General features: G+C 35.3%; 1 protein-coding gene across 2 annotated transcripts; it reads right to left on the bottom strand.

Moving 5' to 3' along the window:
• Nucleotides 1-958: 958 nt before the first annotated feature.
• On the bottom strand, nt 959-20,023 carry LOC112044620 (eukaryotic translation initiation factor 5A). 2 transcript variants are annotated; one of them, XM_024080507.2, is made up of 4 exons: nt 19,867-20,023; nt 12,550-12,795; nt 9,641-9,842; nt 959-8,400 (listed from the first exon to the last, which is right to left on the bottom strand). In XM_024080507.2, the coding sequence occupies exons 2-4, from the start codon at nt 12,756-12,758 to the stop codon at nt 8,329-8,331; spliced, it is 483 nt and encodes a 160-aa protein (XP_023936275.1). In that variant the 5' UTR covers nt 12,759-12,795; nt 19,867-20,023; the 3' UTR covers nt 959-8,328. The 2 variants fall into 2 exon arrangements, with proteins under 2 accessions (XP_023936275.1, XP_023936277.1); XM_024080509.2 differs by having other exon boundaries at nt 19,801-19,934.
• Nucleotides 20,024-21,705: the final 1,682 nt, after the last annotated feature.

The following is a 21,705-nucleotide window of genomic DNA, read 5'->3' as shown; positions in this document are numbered from 1 at the left end:
ATTGAATGGACAGCAAGGAGTACGAGCCATGCCGGAGTTTGCAGTCAAATACTACCTACAATTTCTGCGTAAGATTCCTCGGCGATGGTCTTGGTACGTTCTACCAAGCAGCACGTTGCAGACGATTTTCCATCCTGGGCCTGTAGCCAAGTGGCACGTCGATTCTCTTTCTACGATCGCAAACGCTTTGAAAATTTAAAAATGTATGGGAATGACATTTGCTATCGACAGGTCGTGTTGCAGTTGTCGGTCGGATCTGTCAATCCCATACATTTTTTTTAGTTCGTCGAACGTTCCACTTGGCTCCTGTGTACGCTAGTGTCGAGTTCTTAGAGTACGGGTGGTATTAGCATTCATTATTTATATTATTAAAAAAAGGAGGTATTTAGACATGTTGTTGCGACAGTGATGGTATAAATGAGGGTATTTGGTGACTTGTATCTAGTTCTTTGATAAGCAACGTAAACATTGTCACGTTGCAGTTATACAAAAATGATTTAAGTTGTAATTATTAATACTAGCTTTTGACTTATTCCCTTTCCTATTCTACTCCGACCCTACCTCTACTTCAAGGAATACTCAAAAAATTATTCAAATCGGTTCAGCCGTTCTCGAGATATGCGGTAGCAACACATTTCATACACTCATTTTTATACTATAGGTGTTGTGTTGTAATTATTAATCATTTATTCAGTGTGAGCATGGAGAACACGTCGGGCAGGGGAGGCGAGTGTTTATGCATTGTAAAGGGATCCCTTAAACCTACGCCCAAGGTCACAAGTGCGGGGACCTGCTCGAGGAGTTTCCTCTAACTACAAAATGATAGTACAATCACTGCTAACCGTCACGTATAATTGAAGAGCTACATTTTCCTCCTGTATTTGTACAGATAAACAGTGAATCAAACATAAACAAAATAATTCACAAAAATAAAAGATGGAATCACAACTCACGATCATTTGTTTTGTACAGATTTTAATTAGACAGATTTTCATTAAATAGTTTACTGCATTCACATATATTTTATTATCCATGCGTCAATGCTATTTTAATTCGGTAATGTTTGCACATTGACAAAACAATGAAATAATAATAATACATGTAGAAAATTGCACAATTATTGTGGATTATTATAGTTTTATAACTAACATCCATCTATTAAAAGTCTTACGTATTATACAACTTCTGTACTTAATATCAACTCTCAGATTTCGATCCAACCTTTGCCCCGTGAAATATAAAAAAAAAAGTTCGAGCTTACTTTATAACACTTTTTCCTATTTTGTCATGACCAAGCTTTATATAGCTCTACATAGTGTTGCTTCTGCTAATGTTACTTTCAAGTGATATTTGTATGAAAAACGTTAATACTTGTGTCACCGCTAGGAGCGCCTTACATTTATCATACAAATACAGCAAGACTAGTGCACCGTTTGCAAAATTCAATAGTACAAAGGTCCTTTTTTATAGTCGACTTTATAATAATTATAATCAGTGGTATTTCTTAAGTCGCGATGTGATCTAGTTCTGACAGCACGATGGTAGTTTGCACGATAAAAAATGGCATTAGCGATTGAGCATTACATATGCAGCATGAAAAATAATGTCTAAAATTCTATATAGAATATTTATCATGTTATGTACAAGGTGTCATGTCATGTAACTGTCATGTGTACTAGTGTGTACATGAATGCCAACGTTAGTGATCTCTTTTACCCGCCAAGAGATAAGACAAGATGACGATGCCTTGATTATAGCTTGGCAACTTCGTTCGTAACACTCCCGATGTTGCGTGAGGACCGGGAGGCGTGTAGCGATGAATGAAAAACCGACGACTGATCACTTCACACGTCACTTCCCCGCACGCACGATTTCACACCCGCGCAGTCTTACCCCCTGTCGCCCGCATATCATGGGAGTGTTATCTACGAACTTGCCAGACTAAAGTTCCGATTTTGACCACGCGCAAACTTATCGTGCGCTTTTAGAAAGATTTAAATTCAAGGTTTTACTTTTTGAACAAATTTTCGTTTGTGTAGTCAACAGTACTTTTTGTTCGAAATCGGTCCTGCAAAACTGTAATTTTTAAAAATAAAGAAATAGTGATCCACGACATTATGTCGTGAAGACAAGTCTTTTCTAGTACCACTATATACCATTTTTCATCATGAGAACTGTAGAACTAGAGAATAATGAATAGCTTTTTTCCGAAATCATAAAATCTAGTTCTCTGGCTTATAAACACGGCAAGCACATTTAAGTTGATATTGCATTTGATGACGTAATTATTGATTTAAAAAAAAAAGGTATATTATTAAATTAGTAAATACATACTTATAACAATAGTCAAACTGGTATTTCCAGCTGTTATGGAGATTTCGATGTAAGATAATTAAAAAAGAAAAATATTATTTTCATTACTAAAGTATTTTATTTTACACCTTCGGGATGCCTTCACAAATACTTTAGCGGGTTTTATAAATAAAAAAAAAAGACTTGATTACAAGCTGCTAAGTATAAAAACTTTACCAACAATAACGATTATGCGTAAATTCATGTGAGAATGTACATTTCGAATCTAGAGAACATAAGAAACATTTTATTCCACCCGGTTATCTATTAATTTCAACAGCCAAGATTCTTTTTCCTTTACTACATTTTTTTTTAAAACTACAAATAGGCAAAGTACGAAAGTTTTTCTTGTGTAATGCATAAAAAAATATCTCTCCTATAGGGCCTTACCTTACATTCTTACATAATATTTTTCGTATATTCACATCGTCTTTGACAATCTGATGGTACTAAAAAATCGATAACCCCCATGGCATCAGGCGAGGAACCCTGGCCTTCCGAAACAACACTTGTTCCGCCCGACAGCCGAGCTATGCTAGCGTCCGCCGCCAAAGCGCATTTGTTCAAATCAAAGAGAGCAAGGAAAGGCCGTAGGGCCCACTTCACTGTGACTTTGAAATCGCAACGACGCTTACACTTTTGTGACGTCATTTTCAATTAAAAAAAAACAAGCAAACTGTTGAACTCCTACGCAGTACGAGGGGAGAAGACACTGATACTCTATACTAACTGGATACGAATGCTTACTGAAAGTTTGTTTGTGTGGGTAGGACTCAGCGCCACTAGTTACCAAGAAAGAAGAGTTTTAGCTGGTGGGAGGCTTCGGCCGTGGCTAGTAACCACCCTACCGACAAAGACTTACCGCCAAGCGATTTAGCGTTCCGGTACGATATCGTGTAGAAACCGAAAGGAGTGTTGATTTTCATCCTCCTCCTAACAAGTTAGCACGCTTCCATCTTAGATTGCATCATCACTTACCATCAGGTGAGATTGTAGTCAATGGCTAACTTGTAAATAATAATAAAAAAAAAACTAAAGTAAATAAAACTGCCCATGCGTCAGTATTTTTAAATAAAAATAAAATTTAATTTATTTCAAAAAGCTTGTAAACTACAAGCATTTTTAAAATCAAGTTTGACTGTAAAGACCGGACCAGAAGACAGGTTCAACTGACCCGGCAATACATTCTCAATAGTGACTTTTTCAAAATCGTCATTCTTTACAATAATTACTTTATTCTCTTCTTCTTCTTCCTCTTCTTCTACATATATAAAAGCGAAAGCTCACAAAATATCGAAAACCGCTAGACGTACAAGAAATTTAGCTTTTTGTCCCCGCCAAGTACTTTCCATAGAAAGTAGACGTCGGCTAAGAACAGATTCTGAGACAGTACCGGATTAAGGTCAAAGAGCGGGACGTTTCGCGGGCGTCCGCCAGTCATTACATAAAATAATTAATTCTACTTATTACATACGCAGTAAGCCATATTTTACTTAGTTCTTCAATAACCATCCCTGGTGGTTTTCCAAATTTCAAAATGGCGGACTACAGTATCAGTTAGTATAAAGATCAGTGTATGAGGAGTTAGACGAGAAAACAGCGAGCTGTGGTCGGCAACACACTTCTCAACCTCTGTACTGTGCGTGCGAAGATTGATTAATGTCCGGCCGCTCAGAGATTGCGTTTCTGACAGGCCGTGATCGTGAACTGGCGTAGACGGTTGTTGAACTGCGCTGTTAAAAGGTTATGCCAACCGTTTGTCTTTGTAGTGATGAGACAAAAAACGGGATAATATCATGATCACGACCAAACAGAAACGCAATCTCTGAGCGGCCGGACTTTAATGAAGTTTGGTCACTACAGCATTTGCAGTCGCAATAGTTGTCAATTACTAGTAGCCAACCAATGTCTCTTCGTAGACAGAGTACTGATTACATCACATAAAACATATAGACACAACAAACTACACTGAACTATTTTTTCACCAATATAACTTTTTTTAAATATAAGCATAAAAAATTATTATTATTGATTGTCAAACTTGTCCTCACTAGTCAAAGGCTATTGATTTGCTTTGCCTCGTTTCTTATGTATAAGCTGTAATCTTTTGAGAGAACGCGATGGATGCTCAGACCAATCACCTTCCAAGGACCTGCCTTGAGTTTACCCCTGTCAAAACTATTTGATCATGATCAAACGTTTAAACACAAACTGCGTCTATATAATCGATGTTTCATTGTGTTAAAATTACGTGAATGTTAAACGATTAAAAATCTATAAGTTGTTGTGTAACACAGGATATATTGGTGTTCAATTAATTATTATGTGCGAGTTTACCTTATCCCCCTCAAAAGACGACAGACAATTTTGTTGCTGTTTTTGAGTGCAATACAAGTCCAATAGAAGGTTATTGGTCTGAGGACGGATGCCATCAATGCGTCTAATACTTTCTCTGTCTACGGACTTAGACAGATATACCCACCTCTACATGACAGTTGTGTCGAAAGTGACGTCACCGTCGTGTCACGATATGAACGTCAGTGTGAAAGGGGCTCAGCACACATTCTCTAAACCGTAGAGCTAAGTTTATACAATAATAAACTAGTTTCTTTTTTATCTAAAAAAAATGCAATTCAGTCTTGACTGAAGTGATTGTGTTTACGCGTGACTTGGGTCAGTCTTTCGCGTCCGCTCGTGTACCCCTAGTACGAATCGGTTACAAATCGAAAACTTTCATCATGATGTTTTCTTATTACTTTAGGAAAAATTAACGTAGGCATAAATAATACTATACATCACCAGAGGCTACTGGCATGAGAAATATGGGTACTTTCGAGTTGAGTACCTTATAAAAATGACCCATTCAAAATCATTTTTAAATATCACTACAGAATAATATTGAAAACGCCAGGAGCTCTACTGTTTACGGTGTTTAGAACAGCGTTGTCAGTTGCGAAAATTTTATCGTTAGAAGCGTCGATTGAACTACAAGTAATTTATGGACAACAATAAACGCCCTATCTATCTCCTTGTGATCGATATGATATAAAAAAATTGGCTGCTATCTCAAAGGTGAATACAGTTTTCGAATATATAACTCATACAAGGGGTACAGAGGGAGCGATATAGGCCCATCTACACGAGCGAGTCACCCATCGCGCTATATAACCACAATTCGTCAATAATAAACATTGCATTAGCAAAACGTTCTAAAAGGATTTAAATACTAGTCGTCGACTCGTCCTGATCTCGTCACCTTTATTTCATTAACCCGATCGTAGTTTGTCAGAATTGTTCCTTATAGCTATGCGAAGTTATTTCGTCAAGGACTCGTCAATAACCATCGTTTAAACTCGTGCTAAGGAATTTTAGAGATACTGCAAGGACGAGTCGCGGACGAAAAGGGTTGACGACGAGATTATATTTTAAATATATCATATATATTTTTTGTCAATCGCTGCGAGCCACTTACTCATGTAGGTAGGATGCCTCAATGAATATGATATAAAATTATATATTTTTTTTTATTTATAGAAATTGTAAGTCATTTGAACAGATGGCAAGTGTTGGTCGAAGGGCACGCGGCGTTACCAGCACGCCGTCAAAGGACTAAAAGGTCATTTGACCCACGCAACACTGACATGACGAAACGCGAATTTTAAGTCTAATCAGTGACATCAAGAAATCACTGATCACTTCTGATCGATCATGATTTGATGGTCAAGAAATCACTGATCGCAAGTGAGAGTCGACTATCCGTGCATATTTTAGTGCAATATTAAACTATAGGTTTAACATGCTTTAGGAATACAATGCTAGACAAAGACTGACTTAGGAAGTTATTTAGTGGGCAATTGCCTGATTTGATCAGATCCCTTTGACAGCAAATCCATTCCGCCATCTTTTTCAAACTGACAGAATTCCTTCATAATTCTCCATTTTATTTGTCATAAAATGGAGCTGTCACATGGATTCCATCGAGTCACGCAATTGCACCTAGGATATTCTTGTGAAAAAGCATTGAGGTTAGGCTCGACTTGTATGATCAGCTGATATTTAAATAGAAGGTATTGAATTATAAAATAAACCGATTTTTTGTTCAGTTTCGGCAAATCAGTGCGGCGCAGGCCAAACGACGTCAAACAATCACACACCCAACATTCAAAGAATTTCTCTTTATTTCTATTTTTTTTTGGATTTTTTCAAAACTTTTTTTTTCAATTTTCTTGCGTTTTTTTATTTAATATGATATTAATTAATTTAGCGTTTTAAAAGTATTGGTAAACAACTTCCGGTTTGCGGTTCATCTTTTCGCGGGCCCAAAAAAGCAATATCCACCACTTGAGTTTTAGAGTTATCACACAGATGTGATATAAAATATTTTTTTTTAGGTTATATACGTCTTCCTTTCGGCGGCTCGCAACGTAAAGAACGACGGTAAAACGAAAAGAGAACAAACAAAACAAAACAAACGAGAAGTTACAACGACATCCGAGCTCGCACGATATTTTGTATCGAAATAAATTAATGAAAGCATTCACGTTGAGGATTATATTTTAAATAACAGCTTAGTAAAAAAGGGTTTATTCATATTATACTTAATCTCTTTTCACTCCCATCTCTTGTGGTCTGGTGATCTTTTTACAAACACCTTGTCCTCATTATTAGTCTTAAGAGAGGTCATAAGACCCTCCGATCATTTACAAATACCTTGTCCTCGTTATTATAGTCTTGAGAGAGGTCCATAAGTACCTCCTCCATTTAATTATTTTCTTATTTATGTGTGCAATAAAGTATATCTTCTTCTTCTTCCTTCCTTCCTTGAATTGTATCTTACAACGCTCTTTGGACTTCCACAGTTACAGGCCAAAGTCTTTAGACAGACCATCAGTATTTAAGGGTATATTTCATGCTCCAGCTGAATTTCTTTAAAGGCATTAAAGGTCAGTAAAAGTACTTGTAAGTTATCAAAGACATTAGTCACAGGTATATTATGGCTTCAACATATAGTTCCAATTCTATTGGTATAGTCTTCGGCCATAGTATAGGTTCTCATTCCAAAAAGTCACCAAGAGACTTCCATTGCCTTAGCAATAGAGATGTTGTAACATTGCCAACATGTCTTAACTTCTTGTACTGGTGCAATTCGTCGCAAAAATGTTAAGATAAAAGTACTAAGTACGTTCGTTAAGTAATCATGACAATGGAATTCCTTAAGAATACATCCATTGCCCATTGGTCACAAGTCCTGGACTTTGTTTTTGAGTTTTTCTCTCTGCGACATAGACCCGGCACACCGCACGGAGAATCCGTGGATTAGCTGCGAAGGGATATGTGAATGAGGACATCGGCTCACCATATTGGCTTTGTGATCTATTTAGAAGTGTCTTGCTCAAAGGAACAATTCACCATAAATGTTATAAACTTCTCTAACTTCCCAGCCTTGATCTTCATTAGTGGGTCTGGTTTCCCTTGGGCAAATTGCAGTGGACTGTCATTTTTTTGAGGACAAGGTAAACTCCCACATCAAGATTTAGTAAAAAGATATCTATTAAGCATGAGTAATAAAGGTCGCTTTCACGTACAACAAAGCTGATAGTTGGTTACAATTGGGTACTTTACTCCAACGGACGAAAACGTTAGGCCTCTCAATTTTGAGTCCGGGCTTCTAACCGTGGAGCTATAGCGGCTTCGCTTAACCTATACGAAATGGGAACAACAATTCATCACTTATAATAAGTTCACAATAAATTAAGTAGATAAGTGTAACTATTCAGCTAATGTCCGCGCGGTGATCATTACCCATGTAGTGTAACGTGCGAACGCGGATGGCGGGACTGTCGGTCCGAGCGTCAAAACGATCATATTTATAAATTATACAATTATACATAATATTATGTTTTACATTTATGTAAGAGTTGTTTGATTGTAAAAAAATTATATGTTTGTTGTAACCCTATAAATGCTGCGGTTGGTTTATTTGTCGAGAGCCGTGTTTGCCTTCACTGCGATGACACACTCCTCACCGCAAGACTTCAGCACTGTGCACTGGAAACACAAAAACATTGTTGTTAGTTCTCTCATCACACTAATATTACATTCCTTTTACATCTAAATAAATACATGATAAGAAATCTGGAAAACCACTTGATGTATGCTCAGAGGCACAATTATCCTCCCTATTTAATATGACGCGAGTATATTAAAGTGGGCGGATAATTGTGCCTCTCGAGTATATAAAGATGAAATTTGGCAGTATACAGTTAGTAGAAGTCTGTTAAGAACGGATTTTGCAAGAAAGAAGGATTTTTAAGAAGGCCTAAGGGCGGTCGAATTATTAGGCGTCCGTTAGTACATTATATGGCAATAAATTTAAGTCCGCGACACCAAATGGCGTTGTTTGTTGGCTAGTAGGCCTATTATATTTTTCCATAATCATCTCTAAACGAGCTACGACGCCATAAGATATCTTGTGAAGACAAAAAGTCGTATTGTCGACAATTAGCAGCTATAGGATGATGCCCATCAGCCAATAAAGCGTCAGCCCCGGGAACCCAGGTATACCCCTGGACAAAAGTATATGGAGATGATAATATTATGATGAATAAGGATCTGGTGAAAATTTGGTTTAATAAAAGTATGTGTCATGAAAAACAAATATCACTCTTATTGCTCAAAGTATTCTTAGTGAAAAATATATTATAGTATATTGGTAATGTATTCTAATCCAAATTGTCCATATAACTATCAATGTAGTGATAGCTCAGGTTGAGGGTAGAATGATAATTTACGAGTAGATTTAGCACCAACACACCATAGAGTGAGTCAGAGACTCTATACTCGAAAATAATAGAGTTGTCATCATTGATAGCAGAAAGTGCTTTCAGTGTGAAGTAATCTTAAACAATTGAATTTTTAACTCGTGTTTGCTTCCTAAAAGTCAATTTGTAAGACGTTACTTCCAACATGTAACATTTGTCAAATTAATGAGTTTTTTTCATTCGGACGTTTTGGTTATGACCAGTTGTAAGTTGTTCATATTAAAATACATATATTTGAGTAGAAACTCGGGAGTGTCTTTGCCATCGTTGAAGTCTAAATATTTTTTTTTTCAACCCTTGATTGAAATTTGACCTGATGTTAAGTGACAAAGATGGTACTTCTATCTTTGATTGCAATGGCTTACTTGGTTCAGTAACAAATTTCAACCCCTCTGACGGTTTCTACGCGAAATCCTACAGGAACGGTAAATCGAATAAAGACATCTATTTATTTAGAATTAACTCACCAGTAGCTCTTTGCCGCTGTCGAAGTCGGAGCGCAGTTGTATGCCGAGATCACCGTCCGGAATCTTCAGGTCCTCGCGCAAGTCACCGTTGTCCGCCATCAGTGTGAGGTAGCCGTCGTCAGAGATGTCGGTCAGCTGGTAGTCCTCGCGCTTCACGTGAGGCACGTCCATGTTGTGGGTGGAGGGGCATATGTCTTCGTATCTGTGGACAGAGAGAGGACAGTGTAAATTTTACTCTCTGATATGGATCCTTTTAACGATAAAACTACTTAAACTTAACCATAGCAAAAATAAAACAATTATGTAACTAATGACAGGGCACTGCTCACTAAATAAACACCTTTCGGTTCTAGGTATAGCTGACAGTACTGTGTGCAGAGCATGCATGGATGAAGAAGAAACACTGATATATGTTATGCTTAGATGCAGAGGTATGTCCCCGGCAACATTCCATGAGGCTTTTGGCGAGCTGGGGCGACCTAAGCTTCTGGAGCAAGCTTGTTTGGCTGGAGTGACTTCAGTGGGGACCAGCACCAAATGGACCTACATACAACGGCCAACCTTTAGTGGCCAAGTGAGGAAAAGGCCCAGGAAAGAATAAGAAGAACATGGGTCCTTATTTATTGATACTCAACAAGAGTGCAATTGGTACTAGGAGTGGATCATCTTTCTTTTCTTCTGGGCCTTTTTCACACTTGGCCACTAGGGGTTGGCCGTTGATAGAAGTGGATGTTGAAAGGTTATATCGATTTCCACGCTGACCAAGTCGCGAGCGTCCGCTAGTTAATACTATTAAATAACTTGATTATGATGAAGTGGCGCCAGTGACAAAAAAATTTAGGAGTAAAAGGCTAGCTTGGTATGGGCATGTAATTCGGAAGGATGAAGGTCATACTACTAGAAAAATTTGGATTTGGAATTTGTAGAGGAGGAGAGGAGAGGAAGGCCAAAGAAGAGATGGTTGGAGTGTCTAAAAGAGGACATGTGTGAAAGGAGAGTGAACGATGGGTTCATGAGTAACAGAGCCGAATGGAGAAGACTGACATATGTGGCTGACTTTACTTAAGTGGAATAAGTGAAAGGATTCATGGTTCCCGTGGGATTTGTGTAAATCAGAATCTCTTTCGAAGTTTACAAGTCAAGAACATTGTGAGAACTAAATCGAATTTTTTTGCTTATTTTCGAGTGTGCAAGATTTGTGAAACCCTTCTAATTTTATACCTGGTTAAACAGACGCGTATACATAAAGATAGTTTTTCAATATTGAATTATCAAAATTGTACCACTTTGAATTTTGAGAGTATCGATTTTTAGTCTTAGCTTAGTAAGTTATCAATAGAAAATTCACGAGTGGTAACATTAAAGTGAAACCGCAAGGTCCTCAGGTATATCAAAATTGTACCACTTCTAATTTTGAGAGTATCGATTTTTAGTCTTAGCTTAGCACGTTATCAATAAAAAATTCATGAGTACTAACATTAAAGACATAGCCCGCAAGGTCCTCAGGCAGGTAGGCGGCGCTCAATTAGTATGAATAATATATATAGCACACGTTACGTGGCATGCGATACATTATTACGCCGTCTCAAGATATGCATTTATGGGACAATATTTTACATACTATATTTAAATTTTTAACTTAACACTGTAACATATTATTTAGAATTTCATAGAAAACTCAATTTAAAAATCATGTAGTTTTTCAAATTTTCCAAACGTCAAACACGTTGAAATCCATTTTGTGACATCACAATGTTACTTGATCAAACTAATTATTGTTAAAAAATATTTTTGGCAAAAGCTCAGTTTGGTAAAGGATTAGTTAACGTGACGTCATGAAACAGTTGAAATAGAGACATCATGGCCAACAGCGTTTTGGCTCGTATTGTCAATAAAATATTTAAAAATTTAATTTTTTATGCATTTACATCACAAAAAATATGATAACTTTTTTTTCAATTTAGTAGAACGATAGTGTAAAATCCAAGACCCATTTAAAAATTATCAAGGTAATTGATTAATTTATAGAGATCAATTGCCAAGTTTTTTGGTGTTGTTTCTACAAAGCTGTTAAACAGCTTACTTGAATAACGATTTTAATTTTTATCAAAAAACATTGTGTATGCTACTTGTTACTTAAAGCTTGAATAGTTCCCCGAATCTCAAGTCTTGACTAGAAGACGCAGGTGACTTCATCCTGTGTAATTCGTTTTTTTAATAACTATAAGCACTTGAAATGAACTGTACTCCGAAAAGGTGATCTCATTAAACAGTTTGTGTAATGAGACGCATAACAGGGGCATGCGTTAGCAATTAATGTTCGAGTACCCTCAGCACAAGAACCGTATGAAAACTGAACTCGCGACTCTATGGGCTCGTAGTGGTACCTAGATATCAGATAGTTTTATCTTTAAAGAGTTGAACGACACTTGTGGTATTCTAAATTAAAGAAGATGTAACTATATGTGTTTTGTAGATAATAAATAAATAAAATGAAATAAAACAGAAAATTTAAAGCTTATAAAAACGTCATCTTCATTATATGAGAAGACAATTGAAGGACATCAAGATATTTCTATTGTTTTAATGAGTTTTCACCAAAAATCAACAACCATGCAAAATTCCAAGATTTTGAGGTAGTGGTTTATTTAAATATGTTAAATCAAGGAAAATTTAATTCACACCTGCTAAAATAATCTATACTAATATTATAAAGCTGAAGAGTTTGTTTGTTTGTTTGATTGAACGCGCTAATCTCAGGAACGAATAGTCCGATTTGTAAAATTCTTTCAGTGTTACATAGCCCATTTATCTCGAAAAAAGGCTATAGGCTATAATATATTATCCCCGTATTCCTACGGGAACGGGAACCACGCAGCGTCAGCTAGTAGAATAATAAAAGAACTCACTTCTTGCCGTTGAATATGTCGATGCCGACCAGGTGCACCTTGGCGTGGCCGTGTTTGCCGGTCTTGGAGGTGGACATCTCTACAATCTTGCAGGGGCGCCCCTTGAGCATGACGAAGCCGTTCTTGCGCAGCGCCGAGCACTGCATGGGGAAGGTGGCCGAGGCGCCGGAGTCGCCGGTCTCGAAGTGTGTGTCTTCAATGTCACCCATGTTGTGTGCCGGTGCTTTACTTACGGTGTGGAGAAATCTGCCAAAAGAAATTAAACGTCAAAAGATGCTAAGCTTACCAAATCTCAACCCACGTTTAACTAATTTCTTAAACACAACCGTAGTAAACTCAAAACGGTTATAGAACTAATGACAGGGCACTGCTTCTTAAATAAACACCTATCAGATCTAGGTATAACCGACAGTCCTCTGTGCAGAGCATGCTTGGAGGACGAAGAAATACAATACATGTTATGCTAGATGTAGAAGAATATCAGAATAACATGCAGCATACACTGATTCCACTGCAACACTCCATGAGGCGTTTGGCGATCTGGGTAGCCAGTTAAGCATCTCCGAGCAAGAGGACTCCAGTGGAGACTAGCACCAAATGGACTTACACACAACAGCCAAAATAATGCCCAAGTGTGGAAAAGGCCCAGGAAAAAAGAAGCAAGCTGTCATGATGTAGCATCCCTGACCTACAGAAGATTTATGTACCCAACCAAAGGGGAAGTAACTGATAGGAAATCTAATAGCAAAGTCGCTCTCAAAGTAAACGAAGATCTAAGATAGTACTATCAGATAGATAAGCAGCTTATGGCTTAAGAGCAAATTGCCATAAAGAATACACAAATTTTTTAAATCATAATCTTTACTATGATAAGGGAGTATTTTGAATAAAATTAAGCAGTAAAATGGTATATGGTTTTCAATACTGGTTCTGTTTTCAGTTCCCAGCTTGAGTTAATTAGGATTTAAGTAAGCCCAGGTCTGGTCTGGTCTAATTATCACCCTACTGGCTATGTACTGCTGAGTACATACATACAACTTGAGGTTTTCTTGATTGGATCGGCCGTAGCTAGTTACTACCCTACCGACAAAGACGTACCGCCAAGCGATTTAGCGTTCCAGTAAGATGTTGTGTAGAAACCGGAAGGGGTGTGGATTTTCATCATCCTCCTAACAAGTGATCCCGTTTTCATCTTACGATCTGATGAGATTATACTCTATTATTATTTAGTGTTCCAGTATGATGATAGGAGAAACTAGCTGTATAGGTAGAATAAGCTTGTACCCCTTCCAAGTAAGCCAGTTTCTATTTTACACAGCATCATCAATTAATATCGGGTGAGATCAGATCATAGGTTAACATGTCATGGAATAATATTTAAAATAAAAAAAAAAATTAAAATGGGGAGCAGTCGAAAGTTTCAATGCTATAGATGTAACTCAATGATTAGGTTTAGGTCACTTGTGCACAAATATGATTCTTTTGATACAAAAAAGATTACAAACACATCTATTTAATTGGAGCGTAATATGTTGGGTTTGTATTCCTGTACGGTGATCTCAAAACACATTCATGAAATGAGACGCATAGTCGGAACTGGTGTATTATGTCTGAGTACCCTCAGCACAAGAACAGTATGATTACTGACCTTGCGACTCTATGGGCTCAAATTATGAAATACCAAATTTTCAATATAACCTTTTTAATCAAGAGAAACGGTTTGAATTTGGTTGACTGGCATTAAACTATACCTGCTGCCAATACTCTTTTATCACTAGACCATTCTATGGGAGAATGGCACCATCACAATTTGACCCAATTTGTAAAAATGTCAAACAATAACCAAATTGAATTTTAATAATGACAATATCATTAGGGCAACTATTATTTGATGATCAAGTGGCGCGCCGCAGTGTGTAGTAACCCTCACTTCTGCAACAATTACTTATTTATTTATTTATACTTTATTATTAGAAACAAGTGAAGCTAATATAAAGCGTGTAAAAACAGAAGTAAGTTACAAAAAGGTGGTCTTACTGTTTTCATAGAAATCTCTTCCAGGCATCCTTAAATTTAGGAAAATACCATTTCCATAGAGTTAAATTTTAAAATAGTGCAGTGTATGAATAACATCTATAATTTTCAAATAACCCAAAAAAAAATGAGAGAAATGTGGGAACAAGAAATAATAAGATAAATAAAAAAAAGTAATGTGCTGTATGATTTGAGTAAACAAAATTGACTGCAAACTATCTGTGAATATCCAAAAATAACAAAAAAGAAGTCACTCAACCCCTTTCCCCATCTATTGTTCCCGATTCTCTATGTAAGTACCTAATCTATAGGTTTACCTATGCTTTTTCAACAACAATAACTTCATGTAGGTTTCCATTCAAGTCAGGAATACAGAAAACGGCCTTAGCAATCATCCAAAAATCCTATTCCCAAAGGTTAGAAAAATAAGTAAGATGCAAGCAAAGCTGCAGGTAAAAGCTAGTCTTATATAAACCTAGCAAGTTACCCATTTTCCAAAAAATAGTGATAAATGGATATTGGAATTTGAATGAATAACATAATTTACAAACAGCTAAACATGATAACAGATTGACATGTCATTTTGTTTACACAAGCTCATGTTGACAATGAACTGATAATATCATCTAAATAATACAACCTTGGCATTAACCTATACATCATGAGTAATGTGGCATATATTATGCACAGACGAAAGTGTATTGACCTCAGTGTCAATGACCATACACATGAGGTTCAAAAAGGGTGAATTATGAAGATACTGTGTTTCTTTTTAAAGTTTTGAGTATGTTGCTGAATATTACTCCACAACTACTTAATATTAACTTTAAATTAATTAATACACCTTTTCTATTGAGTGTACTGAATTCTGATTATTGTATATGTAGTGAGAGAAATATAGTAGTTTATAAGATTTAAGCAACTGACGCAGCAACTTACTGTTAAATAGTAATTATTTGACAGTTCTCATTAATGTCCCAGACTAATCATCATTATCGAAGAAACCCAAGTTTGATGAAAAAGTAAGAAACACTTTCCTATCTTTAGTCACACATTTCAGCCATATTGCTAAGCCAAGTGATACCTACTAGTTATGCCTTCAACGGCCAGGCTCTTTTGCCAAATACTTTCAATTCAATACAAATATTAATTTTGAAATTGAAAAGTAGTAACTTGGAGAGTAAAATAAACACCATGCTGACAAATACTGACACATCAGAAGTGGGACTACAATTTGGCACCAAATATCAATGAGTCATTTGAAGATAATAATAATATATTTTATATCTCTAATCTGCATGTAATAAAGAAGTTCAAATGTTTTTTATCAGTCAATTTCGCTGCTACCTGAGTGAAGGAAGGTGAAGGGAAAATATTTTGTTTTTACATTTTATTGATTATCAGTCAATTTCAAGTAGAGATCTAGACTAGACATTTTCCTTTTTTTCTAAACAACCAAAGCAAATAGTACTTGTAGAGCTTACTGTGCTGTGGGAGACCAACATTCCGAAGGATCACAGTAGAAAAGTGAATAAATATTATGACATAACAAATGAACTAACTAAAAATAGCTATGTCACTGTAGAAGTAGGTGCGAGAGGTTTACCAGCAAGATCTCTTTATAACTTGCTTAAATACCTTGGCCTCTCTAGAACTGCAGCTAGTTCTATATTAGAATGGGTATCCAAAGCTGCTCTAGTAGGATGTTACCAAATTTGGCTAGGCAGGGAGGACTACATGAGCAAAGGAGGGGAGTGTTAATTGATTGTCAAGGAATTCCTTAACCCTACATCCAGTGGCTGGATTTTGCTTGGAGTTTTTCTCTCTACCACACAATGGACCCGGCACCCGCACAGTGAATCCATGGATTGCTAAGATATTCATCTCTTAGATCCATCAAGCTGCTCTAATGTGGGTTAGCTGGCTTACAGTAATAATATTATGCATTACCAACAAAATATGATGGTACCTAAGCTAATCACTGGACCAACAATCTGGAGTTTTTAAAACCTTCAAGAAATAATGGGAAAAAATTATATATTCTTCCAAAAGCTACCTATAACTGCTATGATGAAAGAACTACCGGCTACATGGTGCTCAGATCATATAATAAAATTGAGGGGGTCTAAAAAGAAAGGGCCCCTCTTTCTTTTTGGAAACAGTGAAGAAGTCCTCTAGAAGAAATTAAAGAAAGTTTTCCTTGGGAACCACATCACTGACTGACAGATGCATTGCTCCTTATGTTAAAATGTAGAAAAAATTTGTCTACTGTATTTCTAAATTGCACCTTTTGTAAAATTTCTATTTCTGTTGTAAATATTTTCAAGTTCCTTTGTTATCTTAGTATTAAATGTCTTATTATAATTAGATTTAGCAATTTGTTTTGGATGTAATTAGGGTTATAAGAGTCGACTCATCAACCAACTGCTCATACAGTTGGCAAGAGAAAATAGAATATGATAATAAATTGTTGTCATTTCAATAAATAAAAGAAAACAATTAAAAAAATCATTAGCACAGCTTTTTAAACATTCAAAATGGAAAATATTTGTTTCCTATTCCTCTTTAACCAAGTGTAAAGCTTGTTTTTTGTGTAAGAACACAACATGATCAACAGGTGATCAAAGCATCTCTCAAATGTCACCCCATGTTATGAACAAATGAGTTTATTCTAAATTCTTCTATTGCCATTCATATGGAACAAAAGATCAAGTGACTATAAATGTGTAACATATGAAATGTATGAAGTTCAATGGTATCATGGTTCAAATCAATAATTCTAACAAACTGGATCAACTCACTTCAATTTCATTTTACACAAAAATCAATACTTCCAACAATTGTATATGATCACTGATTGGATTGATTGACTCATATCATGACAATTAATATGATCAGATGGGCTTTTTGTTAACTCAATATAAGACACAAAATGTAAACTATCTTCTGCAGCAGCCTGTTCAAAATAACCTGATAATGATGATTCCGACAATACAAGGCTAAATTATTGCAAAAAGACTTCCACATAATATTGCATAATGATAACATATGTACACAGGCTGCAATTCTTAATTTTAATACTCCATAACATATGATTTCACTTTATTTGTATGACTATTCATAGATGCAAAATATATTCCAACAAATATACATACATATATTTATAATCTTTATTCAAAAATAACAAAATGAAATGCTGATCAGATAATTCAGTAACAACAACTATAAAGCTGGACTCAGAAAACATCTAAATCACCTGGCTGTTCAATCAACTATACCAAAGACAATTATGATTGAAAATTTCTTGATTAAAAGCTACTTTGACATATACATGGACCTTTACCCACTGGGGAACGTTGCATCTAATCGCCAAATTTTTCTATAACACCTCTGCTCATAGTCTGCCGACTACATGAGATCAACAAAAAAAAAAGTTGATCAGAGGTATAATTTAAGGCCGCCTTTTGTATGCTGATCTCTTCCTAATTTGTTTTTTATTTCACTTGTTTTTGTCTTTGTGGTGTGCAAATAAAGTATATTTATCTTATTTATTTTTATAATTTTTTAACATCTTAGACAAATAATTAATCTATGCCAGAAATCAGATCCCTCAGAGAGTTAATGTTTATTTGAATAGTTTAGAATTAGATAAACATTTATACTAAAATACAGCCTTAAAGCTTAAGAGATTGATCTCTGCCTGCAACCTTAGGATTAAGAAAAAGCAAGGACAACTGATTCTATATGTAGATTTACTATCTTAATTTACATCTTATATCACTTGTATATTGCATGAGTTATACATAATCAATGTTGAATGGAAAGGTTATAAGGAGAAGGCTAAGGCAAAGAACATTCTTCAGCCGTGATATATATGCAATGGTGAACAGAAATGTTCACCATTGCCCATATGTCCACAAAAAGCTCTTTTTTCCCGGGTTAAGCATTCGCCCAAAAAATGGAAACATCCTACATAGGTTAAGTCACACTCTCATTTAAAGCAAGCATTACTGTTTCTTTTGTGACAAGTCTTTACTAATAATATCCAACTATTTGATACAGGGCCACATCAAGGCACGCCACATCACTGGTATAGACCTACCCTTATAGGAATGAGGCATGATGATATATATTTATTTATTATTTATCACAGATATGGATGAAATTTTGAACAAAGGTTAGTCTGGAAAAGTATATAGCTATATATATCTGCTTGTGAAAACTGTAGGGCTTAGTAAAAAAGTACAAATATACATAATATAATTTAAAATATGGCAATCAATAATATCAATAGTAAAGAGAAAGCACATGAGTAGGATCAGATGGTTTTAAGTGTATTACAAATGTAATGCAAATACTTGTCAATAAGCCTTTAATTCATAGAAATTAAATTACATACATAAAGCAGTAATGAAAGTATTGATTACTCAGCACATTTCAAAGTGAATGTGTGCCCTCATTAACTGTGACCAAATAGTTGCAAAATGTGACAGATTTTATCCAAAAAATAATATTAGCACAGTCACAAACTACAGAAATGTGAGAGAGCTTACAACGTATGTGTACAATGTGCAATTTTGAAAGAAAAAGAAATAGCACAATTTAGGCATTTGCTATTAAAATTGAAGAAAAACACAGTGTTTAGATGATTAATGAAAGAAAACGCACATATATTTCACGCAAGCACTGTCGAAAATCAGTCACGCCTGTATCGATGACTATATGAAAATATTAGGTACTGCGAAAATCCATCCAGGCGACCTAACCCCACCTAGCGCGTCAACGCGAAAACCTTTGTATGAAAATGGAAGGGTTGCGAGTGAAGGAACGCAGTAAAATATCCGAAAAGCTTAATTGAATATTATCATGCTTGATACCAGGATAAGTTCCTGAGCTTGACATCTGCCCGTGCGGATTGTGAACATGTGCCTTTTAAAAAAAGAGACATCTTGATCTTGTGTTCATGAATACTCACTGATTAACTTTATCAATAAAATCTACATCCACCCTACACACAAACGAATAGTTTATACGAAAACGCGAAACAAAAGCAATAACCACGTTTTTCCACGCAAATCCATTAACGTGAAAGGAAAATAGCGAATTTGTCAAACGTGCCGGCACCGCGTTAGAATTAAACTTCAAATTTAACACATATTTCACACCGTTTTATAGCGCTGATTTCACATATTTATAATCACCATGGAAAATACTTACGAAAATAGATATTTTGACTATTGAAAGCAGAATCACTTTAAAACTAAGATATTTATCGACACTCACATGTGACCGACGGATTCTTCAACCGAAAGGTCAATTTGCGCCTGCGTAGCACCTTCATCACTCACTTCCTGTCGCGGGGTTCACAAAAAGGCTAAAATAGCCGCCGTTTATTGGCGGGAAATATAAACATTAAATTTTTATGACGAATAATCAATAACTTAGACCTTGTATACCTTATAAAATATTTAGAACACTCTAAATTTGTTAAAAGATTTATTTCGTTTAGTAAAATTTATTTTATTGATTACAATTCACTTTAAAGAATCGTATTTATTTTTCCATAATTTGAAAACTGTTTTACCGATTCGAAAGCTTATAACGCGAGCTACTAGATGGCAGTGCAAAAACCCTGGATTTGATTGACGTGTAGCTGCCATCGCCATCTCCGCAGTCAATACAGATTAAACAGAGTTTGAAAAATAGACAATAATTCATAAAATCTATGATACAGTGTGTTTTATAGACAAATTAATTTTATTTTTATAATAATAATAATAATGCGTTTCTTGTTATTTTTCTACTGAATATTAAATAATTGTAGTTTAACAGCGAATTTTTTTGACATACCATTTACTTATTACGCTTACGTACTTCTTACGCTAGATAGAGCTACTGTACACTGTATAATTTAGTGTTCAAATCAGTTCAAATGGTTCAAAGATTCAAATTTTTTATCGCTAGCAAATCATAGAGTACACTAAATAAAGTAGTTTTTGCATTTGCAGTTTTTGGTCCACTTTGTCTGATTTAATCAGGATTCAATTTAGTTATTATAGTGTTTTGGTATTTAAACGTGCTATCTTTTTATAATTCTTTCTTTCTAAGTATGTTAATAGGTAAAGATACAAACGTTGATTTTCTAAATAATAAAATCGACAATCTTTATAAATCTACCGTACATATAATATTGATATAATAAAGTAAAGTAGTAAACAAGCCAAATCTGTAAACAGGATGTCCTATAATAGGCTACTTGACTCTTTTTTTAAATAGTGTTTATACTGAATTATTGAAGCATTTTATGTAAGAAATATGATTTAAATGAAAAAAATATCTACTTAAAATTTTTGCCACCGAAAAGCTACGTTTCACTTATGGTTTTTTGCTACAAAAAATTAATAAAATTTTATTATATGTACATTTTGGCTTCTAAAAGATATGTACATTTTGGCTTCTAAAAGTAGAAACTGAAATTGACCGGCAAATTTAAAACAAAATAGAAGGGGTTCCCAAAATAATAGTGCAAATATTTAAATAAAGTTTGGTAATTGCAATTTTTTTTTTTCAATGTGTAGTAATGTTTTTACACATATACGTTTTTTTATAAAGATTAATAGATATTTATTTTAATTTACCGGGTGATTTCAGACTCTACTTTCACTAGCCAAACACTACCTATGCATATTAATTTTGGCAGTCTGATGACTAAAAAGTTTGTTTAAAATCCGATATGTTTATATTTACAGTATTAAGATGCCTTTACACTGTTCGCTTTAAATAAAAAGTAGCATTTTTGAACGCAGATGTCGTAACATTGTTAATTTTACGCAGATCGTAAGGCCTTATTATCGCTTTATTTGTGTTATAGTTCGTGCGTTGTAGCATGGTAAGGGTGAATTTAATTCACTCTTGAAAGTTTCTTTCTTGAAAGTTATGATGACACTAGTACGTATTATGAACGTAATACAGGCAACTGTCACTCGCACAATGCTACAGCGCACGGACTGTAATTTAGCAGAAAAATGCTAAGATACAACTATACTGTACAGGATACAACCCTCAAAGACGGTACAAAATGATTTTAATCTCACAGTTCTTGGACGGCTGTATCAATGCTTG

The sequence above is a fragment of the Bicyclus anynana genome, chromosome 19 (genome assembly GCF_947172395.1).
Source record: "Bicyclus anynana chromosome 19, ilBicAnyn1.1, whole genome shotgun sequence".
Lineage (NCBI taxonomy): Eukaryota > Metazoa > Arthropoda > Insecta > Lepidoptera > Nymphalidae > Bicyclus > Bicyclus anynana.
Note: the sequence above shows the minus strand (reverse complement) of the source record. Positions and strands in the feature narration are given on the sequence as shown.